Below are 9,396 nucleotides of genomic sequence, written 5' to 3'. Positions count from 1 at the left end.
ATATATATATATATATATATATATATATATATATATATATATATATATATATATATATAACTCTCAGACTTGTAAGTTATTGCTCAGAGACAATCATATTTTTGACCGTTTTAATGCTAGTTTTATGTGTTTCATAAAAAAGACTAGCGCATAATCCCTTCTATTTCTTTCTGATATAACTGATAAAATTAGTTTACTAATCACAATAACTGTATCAATAACTGTACTAAATTATTTATAGAACAAATATATCATAAAATTAGAAAATTCAAATTATAATAATAGGTTTCGTAATAATTAGATAATATTTAATGATTTATGATTAATGACATGGTTTTATTTGGGTTATGTAGATATATAAATATTTATTTTTAGAATGTTCAACTGATTTATAGGAGTGAGAGTAAATGACTGGACTAAAACCTAAACTAGAGTAAATCTCCAATGTCAAAGGTCAGTATAATCAGGAATTATTATACTATATTTTTAAATGATTAAATCTTGAATGTTCGCAATTAACATGATTTTGTGATATCATTCAGGTATTTTGAAAATGCAAGTAACACTCAGCACAGCGAATTACTCACTAAGTCTGAAGTTAAAATTTAAACAATGCTGGACAAGGATTAAACATTTGCAATACAAGGATATAGTTATCTACATGTACCAACCAGCTGATCCGTCCAGTTTGGGAATTATACGATTTTTATTTGGTGAGTATGCAGAATTTTTTTATCATGCTCCTATCCCAAGTGGTTTAATAGGTCTTCCGATTTTTACTAGCTTCTAGCATTATTTAATTTAAATATTTTTAATGGAAAATAAGCCACAATTTTACTAAAAAATGATTTTATTAACGTTTCGACGTCCAAATCGGATGCCGTTGTCAAAATACAAAAAATATTAATGAATTAAACAAAAATGTTGTTGCTTAGTAAAAAATTCATCTAATAATTTATTTAATCTGACTCATTTATATCGACAATTCAGACATTATATATTTTAAAGTAGAAGGCTTTAAAATGATATTGCCAATATTTATGAGTTGCGTTCCTGGGACGACTTTACTGATAGATAGTTCATTCGATTACATGAAATCAGCCCCAACTCAAGAATATCCATCACAAAAAATCATAGCATGTGATCTGTCTTTAAAAAGACAACCACATGCAACATTAAAAATAGATAATTTGATAGATCTCAAATATGTCAACACGCATGGGATAATGAACATAGAGTTCAGTGGAGTGATTGAAGTATAGTCCTGAAAGAAACAGATAGTAAAAAGAGAAAAATCAAAGAAGCGGCTCTAATTATGCTAAATGAAACCAATTGTGTTGCAAATTCCTCGTTGGAATCCAGTAGGATGTGGTTACCCATACTAAAAGAGGAAAACAATAGAAAGAAAATACCACGATTAGTAAGTCAATAACAAATCGAGTACATATTTTATATTTTAATATTATTTATATATCTATAAATTATTAATATTATTTATAATTTAAAATAACATTTGTACATATTAAGGTCAGAATTTGGTATTAGTTTTGAGAGTAAACTAAAGTAAGACCTAATACTTACGATGTCGGGATAGTATCACGAGGTTTTTTCTTGGTTTTCCCTCGTGACTTACTATGGAATCTCTAAAGCGAGAATTTTACTGTCACCATTGCACGTGGTTGTCTTTTTAAAGACAGATCACATGCTATGATTTTTTGTGACGGATATTCTTGAGTTTGGGTTGATTTCATGTAATCGAATAAACTATCTTTCAGTAAAGTAGTCGCAGAAACGCAACTCATAAATATTGGCAATATCATTTTAAAGTCTTCTACTTTAAAATGTATAATATATGTCTGAATTGCCGATATCAATGAGTCAGATTAAATGAATTATTAGAAGAATTTTTTACTAAGCAACAACATTTTTGTTTAATTCAACAATATTTTTTGTATTTTGACAACGGCATCCGATTTGGACGTCGAAACGTTAATAAAATCATTTTTTTAGTAAAATTGTGTCTTATTTTCCATTAGAAATAGTTAATTACAAAATTGCCATAAGAAAATTCAACTTCAGCTTCAGAACAACATTATTTAATTTACCATTTAATCATTAGTTTTGTTTAAATCATTTTAGAAACTTACATGTACTACCATTAATATTGGGTGTTTGTATAAAGTAATCTTTTTTTAATAAAAAAAATACCGTATTCACTATGCCGTGCCAATTAGGTTGAATATAGTGTAGGTATACAATTCGAATACTTTAAATTTCATGATACAAACGTATACTACCATGCTAATCCTAGAGACGGTAATCAACATTTGACAAAAGCACTTTCTTCGTCTTATTCTTTTGCTCTTTCTTTAGTTCGTCCAATTTTGAACATAGGCTTCCCCCAGTTTCCTCCATTCGCTTCTGTTTAGTGCCTTCTGTTTCCAGTGCGTTCCTCCTATCTTTTTAATGTCGTCTGGAGTCGTTCTCTTGCTCTATTTCCTGTCCATGGTCTCCAATGTTGTATCGTGGTATTCCATCTATTGTCCATTTGTCCAGCGTTATCACCTGCGAAGCTCCATTTTAGCCAGGCTATCTGTTGTCCTGCGTCTTTGACTTTTGTTTTATTCCTTACCCAATTGTTTTGCTCTTTGTCATTAATTTTACTCCTAACATTGCTCTTTCCATGGCTCTTTGTGTCTTCATTATTTTATCCATGTTTGCTTTGGTCAAGGTCCATGTTTGGCATGCGTATGTGAGAATTGGGAGTATGCACTTGTCAAACACTCTTGTTTTTAAGTATTGTTGTATTTTTTTTATTCTTTAGGACCCATTTTAATTTCCCAAATCCTGCCCAGGCTAATCTGACCCTTATTTTTACCTCCGCTGTTTGGTTTTCCTTATTTGTTTTTATTATCTGTCCGAAATATATATAATCATTAACCGCTTCTATTGTGGTGTCGTTTAGGAATACATTTCTATTATCTTGTTTGTTTGTTATTGTTTTTTTTTTTGCAAAATTCATTTTTAGATCTATTTGTTTGGATTCATTTGCTAGTTCGGTTAGCATGGTTTGTAGTTCTTCAAAACTTGATGCTATTTATTACCACTACATCGTCTGCATATCTTAGGTGGTTTAGTTTGTTTCCATGTATGTTTATTCCCATGTTTGTCCATTCCATTGTTTTCATCTTCCAGTGCTAATGTAAATAGTTTAGGAGAAATAACATCTCCCTGTCGCACTCCTCTGTTAATTGGTATGGGTTTTATGGTTCCTTCCAATTGTACTGTCATTGTTGCTTTTTTATATTATATATTATATATTAGCATTCTTTATCTGGAATCTATTCTACAGTTGTTTATATCTTTTTCTATTGCCCACATTTCCACGCTGTCAAATGCTTTTTCGTAGCACGTAAACTTTACTAAAAAAGCACTTTACTAAAAATATAGTTTATAAATATTAATTTGATTAATCAAATGAACGGTTTACATAATTATCGGGCAATAAATTACTAAAAATGTAAATTAGTCTGTATTTATATCATTGGAAGCCGGTTTGACGTGGTTCTCGAACAAGTAGAAAGCTCTACAGACATTCCGACGCTCGCTCATCGTATAAATTTTTACGTGACGCGTATGGACCTTCCTTCAATGAACTCGATTTTTTTCGATGATTCTATGAGGGAGAGTAGGTTAGGTAATCGCGTTGCATTGTTCCCTCCTTAAAAAATAGTTACTTCTGCTTGTCGGGAGTGGAAATAGCAACTGGACCCTCTCTTGCGTGCGTCATCATTTAAAGCATACGAAATAAGTCGATGATAAGTCGGAAATTGAAATTTACTAAACGCAACAGCAAGTCACTTACAGTCACTTACACTCACTTGCTGTTGCGTTTAGTAAATTTCAATTTACGACTTATCATCGACTTATTTCGTATGCTTTAAATGATGACGCACGGGTAAAGATTCCCGGACTCAACTGTAAAATTGAAAAGGGATGGTTTACGCTCCGCACCAGTACCTAGTCATGCGGGTTGCAATAAACTAATACCTGGATTTCAGTCTCTTAGAAAATTTCCTCCTCCATATTTTGGACAACCCTAAAATACTCGTTAGGTAGAGTCACTAGCGTTACTGGAGCCTTGGCATGGCTAACATCTGCACGTTAAACTCCAGCACGTCATCTCTCAATTGAACTTATGCTTCCCATACATTTTGTTATGTGGATTGGTCATGGGTAGTGTCTTTTGCTACCAGAGAGAAAAGGTGACGTGATAGATGTTTCAAAGCTTTTCCGAGGACTGTCATTTGGCATTAAAGTTCTGCAACTTCCTTCAACAGACGGATACTAACTCTTTTACGTCATTAATACTGCCGTGGACAACGATATTCTATCTGTGTCGCTGTTTGGAATTCAGGAAAATGGCCATCTGATTGGTGTACCTCAATTTATATCCCGCTACACAAAAAGGGAACTACTACTGATGTGAAAACTACCGCACACTGTCACTAAAAACAATTCTTCTTCTTCGTCTTCTTCTTTTTATATAGACATTACTCTGTCTGTTTTTCAATATGCCTCCAGTAAGTTGTCATTCCATCTTTTTCGTGGTCTTCCCACTGATCGTCTTCCTATTGGGGAACCGTCTCTCGCCGTCCTTACTACTCTATTTGTTGTCATTCGGCTTATGTGGTCGTTCCATTCTACTCTTCTGCTTTTCACCAAGTTATTAATGTTGTCCACCTTGCATCTCCTTCGTATATCTGCACTTTTAGCTCTATCCCACATCGTCTTACCATCGATTTTTCGCAATGTTTTCATCTCTGCTGTTTCTAGCATTCCTTTTGTCCTTTCTGTATCAGGTCGTGTTTCTGCCGCGTATGTCATTATTGGTCTGATGACTGTTTTGTAAATTCTGGCTTTCACTTCCTTTCCGATGTTTTTATTTCTCCATATTGTTTCATTCAGGCAACCTGCGTCTCTGTTTGCTTTATTCACCTGATCTTCCATTTCTGTTTCGAGTTTTCCGTAGCTGCATAGTGTGATGCCTAGATATTTAAACTCCATGACTTGTTCTATTATTTGACCCTCCAGCTCTAATTTACACCTTATTAGATCAGGGCCTCGATTTTTGACCCTTCGCTTCGTTATGGAACGTATGCGCTACGTATACTAAACAGATACGAAGCGAATACGTTCGATAACGAAGCGAAGGGTCAAAAATCGAGACCCTGCTGTTATAGCCATGCATTTAGTCTTTTTTGGGGAAATTAACATGTTAAATTTTCTAGCGGTTATATTAAATTCGTGCAGCGTACGTTGTAAATCATCTTCACCTTGAGAGATTAGTATTGCGTCGTCTGCATAGCAGATTATTTTAAGTTGATTTTCTCCCATTTGGTATCCTTTTTTTGTTCTTACTTTTTTTATTATTTCGTCCATGATCAGGTTGAACGACAGAGGACTCAGGGAATCTCCCTGTCTTATCCCATTGCCAGCTTCAATTGGGTCAGTTAGTTCATCATCTACTTTTACTTTTATTGTGTTGTTCTAGTAGATATTTTCGATCGTTTTAATTATTCCTAAAGGTATCTCTCTTGCGTACAATAAATGGATAACGTCCTATAATTTCACCCTGTCGAATGCCTTCTTAAGGTCCATGAAACATAAGTATGCCGGTTTGTTTTATTCTAACGATTTTTCTTGAATCTGCCTCATTATAAATATAGCGTCGGTGCATGATCTTCCCGACCTAAAACCTTGTTGTTCTTCTGCTAATGTCATAATTTTATTCAGTTTGTTTGTTATCACTTTGGTCGTTAATTTTAGTGTTGTGTTTAATAAATTAATTCCTGTGTAATTCTCCGGGTCCGATTTTTCTCCCTTTTTGAAGAGAGGTATTAGGATGCTTGATCTCCATTCTTGTGGTATTCTGTTTTGTTCTATTATTTTTTGGATTAGTTTTAATAATTGTTTGGTCAGGTCTTGTCCTTCATACTTTAGGAGTTCATTCGATATTCTGTCCTCAGTGTTCTCTTTTTATTTGTCTGACTAGGGTGTTTGTTTCGTTTCTAATTCTTTTATAGTGGTTGTATGCCTGTTGTGTTTCTTGTGTTCTGTATTGTAAAAACGCTTTCTTCTTTTCTTCACATTTTATCTTCACTTCCTCTCGAAACCATGGGGTTTTCTTTTTTGATATATTTGTATTGGTTACTTTCCTCTCTCCAAGTGATTCTGTGGCTGCGTTAATTATGTTACTTTTGAGTTTTCCCAGCTTTCCTCGATGTTATCGTTTTCTAGTATTTCATTATCAGCAATCTTCTCTAATATTCTTTTTCTATATAAGTACTCCGTGGATTCCGTACTTAGTCCTTCGACTTTGATTTTTGTTTGTATTGGTGCCACTCTCTTAGGTTTGAAGCATTTCATGGTGATTCTAATTTTACATAATACTAGGCTGTGGTCACTACCTAAATCTGCTGAGTTGAGGCATCTTACGTCAATTATTTTTGATGGATGTATATCTCTGTTAGTTACAACATAATCTATCATAGATCTTTGTCCACGGGTATTATTGAATGTATATTTGTGTTGGTCTTTGTGGTCAAAAAAGATGTTGTTTATTCGAAGTTCGTTATTTGTGCAGAAGTTTATCATCAGTTCTCCATTTTCGTTTTTGACATTCTCATTATGTTTTTGTTTAATTCCTAAAACTAAACCAAACCAAACTAAACTAAAAACACATGCTAGTAAAATCTTGTTAAACATCATCAAAAACAGATTCAAAACCTCTCTACATTACCAAATACCTCAGGAATAAGCGGGGTTTGTAAAGGTACAAGGGAACAAACCCTGAACCTGGGACAACTCATTGAAAAGTCTAGAGAATTTCAAGTACCTATGATTATATACTTCGTTGACTACCAAAAGGCATTTGCTTGTGTAAGCTGGATAAATCTGTGGTCAATTTTAATAGAAATGGGCGCACCAATGCACCTGGTGACACTTATTAAAAATCTGTACCAGTCTAATATAGCGACAGTATGACTAGATCATAAGTTCTCAAACCAATTCAAGACCGAGAGAGGTGTTAGACAAGGATGCGTATTGTCACTTGACTTATTTAACATTTATGGTGAACATGTCATGACGATGGTTTTAAAAGGATGGGCCAGTGGAGTAACAGTAGCTGGTAGGAAAATCTCAAATTTTAGATTCGCTGATGACACTACACTTATAGCAGCAAATGAGCAAGAAATGTTTGATCTCCTGCAAAGAGTTGAGTACGAAAGCAATAAAGTTGGTCTGAAAATCAATAAAACTAAGACAAAAATAATGGTGGTTGACAGATTCGACACTATTCAACTGACTAACATGTTACAGGAGTACTAGATAGTAAACACCTTTGTCTATCTCGGGTCTAGTATAACTAACGATGGTAACTGTGAAGCAGAAGTTCGAAGACGTATCAGTATGGAAAAAAATGCGATGAGTCGCCTAACTAAAGTTTGGAAAGACAGATCTATCTCTCAATATATCAACATGAGACTGGTAAATGCCCTTGTATTCTCAATATTTCTATACGGAGCAGAGACTTGGACTCTTCGCGCATGCGAGCGCCAAAAAATTGATGCCTTTGAGATGTGGTGCTAGAGAACAATGCTGCGCATACCTTGGATAGCTCATAGCACAAACGTTTCCATTCTTAACCAACTCAAGATTAAAAAAAGGCTGTCCACAATATACCTGCAACGAATACTGCAATTATTTGGTCACGTGGTTCGCAGAGGTGACGACAGTTTGGAGAGATTAATGAGATTAATTGTTTCTGGAAACGTTTCGGGGGGAAGATCCAGAGGACGATAACCAACTAGATGGTCCGACCAAATTAAGAATTCAGCTGGAAAATCATTCTGCGAAGCTCTTAGAGCAGCTGAAGATAGAGACCAATCGAGAAACATTGTTAGGAATATTTGAAGAAATCACGATTCTCAGTAATGGGGAAATGACAAGAGAGAGGTACAACGACATAATCATTTCTAAAATTGATACGAACCGTTAACTGTGCTTCAGAGAGTACGTTAAGCCGTCGGTCCTCCTGGGCTTGTATGCATCGACACTATCTACTAACAGGGTTAAAGATGCAGTGGCACCGGAGCCTGTTCGAATGGATCTTCCTGGCAAAAGTGCCATACGACACTAATATTAAAACTGGCCAAAATGGTATGGGTCAGTGAGTAGTCATCCGGAAGTGCCAATAGATCTTGCTTTTTCTCAGTGGGAACACCGTGTCTTGCTTTAGCGGTATTCCATACGCCCCCATGAATTCCTCAAATGTGAGGGAGGTGCTTCTTGGACTTGGTGTATTTCCACTTTTTAATCTACGTCGTGGTCTCTTTCGATTATAGAGCCAGACTTTGTGGTTCTTCTGAAAACATCCCTTTTCGGCTTGAGTATCGTATCATTTCTTCATTTGGTCGCTAGTGATCTAAAGATGACCATGAACTTAGAGAGATAAACAAAATAATACAAAAATCTATTAGGGCGGAGAACCGAAAATATAAAAGTGAACAAAACAAACAAACAATTGAAGATAAAAAGAGCCTCAAAGTTCTTAGGAGAAAATTAACAAATGGTAAAAAGGAATAATAAAATTAAAGAATCAAGACCGAAATATGATCACCAGGAGAGATGTATTACTAAGGGTAGTAGAAGACTTCTATAGAAAACTATACAACAGCCAACAAAATCATGCTGAACAAACTTAGAGAATTACCGACCCAAAATCTATTACACCAACTGTACAAGTTATTTACAAGAACAACAAATAGACTGAAAACAAAATTAGATTTTTATCGACCAAGAGAAACTTAAAATACCTAATCTGCTATGCAGACGACGACGCAATACTAATCTCTCAAAGTAAATATATTACTAGGGAGCGGATTTATATGCGATCAATTTTGATGAAATATGCGCATATATATGTAGTAAAAAATTACGAAATATGCGCAAGATATGCACAAAAATTAAAAAAATGCGCATTTGGAAAAACCACAAATTTTCTGTTCTATTATATTCTAGGGGGTTCTTTTATAGGAGGTGGGCGGCAATCTTATTTATTATCTTTCACATAAAATCATTATTTTTTATATATGCAATTTATTCACATTTTCTACAAAAACTGATACCAATAGTTACCTATTTAAAATAAAACAACAATATCATTATATACAGTGATGAGCGCTCTAATAATCGGCAAAATAGCGCAAAAGACGTCTGTGGCAGGAGTATTTTATAAAATTCTACTGTCACAGTGACAGTTGTCATACTCCTCTGGTACTTCTAAAGGTGGGAAACTATGTAATGTAATGTTAATGTATACGTTTATAACGA

General features: G+C 34.4%; 1 protein-coding gene across 2 annotated transcripts in view; it reads left to right on the top strand.

Moving 5' to 3' along the window:
* The first annotated feature begins 369 nt into the window (after positions 1 to 369).
* The window catches only part of LOC126878982 (vitamin K-dependent gamma-carboxylase), a 260,299-nt gene continuing 251,272 nt past the window's right edge, over positions 370 to 9,396 (top strand). For both annotated transcript variants that reach the window (XM_050641846.1, XM_050641845.1), the window contains exons 1-2: positions 370 to 453; positions 543 to 713. In XM_050641846.1, the coding sequence (XP_050497803.1) occupies positions 554 to 713 (160 nt within the window). In that variant the 5' untranslated portion in view covers positions 370 to 453; positions 543 to 553. The remainder of the gene's footprint in view (positions 454 to 542; positions 714 to 9,396) is intronic.

Source organism: Diabrotica virgifera, chromosome 1 (genome assembly GCF_917563875.1).
Source record: "Diabrotica virgifera virgifera chromosome 1, PGI_DIABVI_V3a".
Lineage (NCBI taxonomy): Eukaryota > Metazoa > Arthropoda > Insecta > Coleoptera > Chrysomelidae > Diabrotica > Diabrotica virgifera.
Note: the sequence above shows the minus strand (reverse complement) of the source record. Positions and strands in the feature narration are given on the sequence as shown.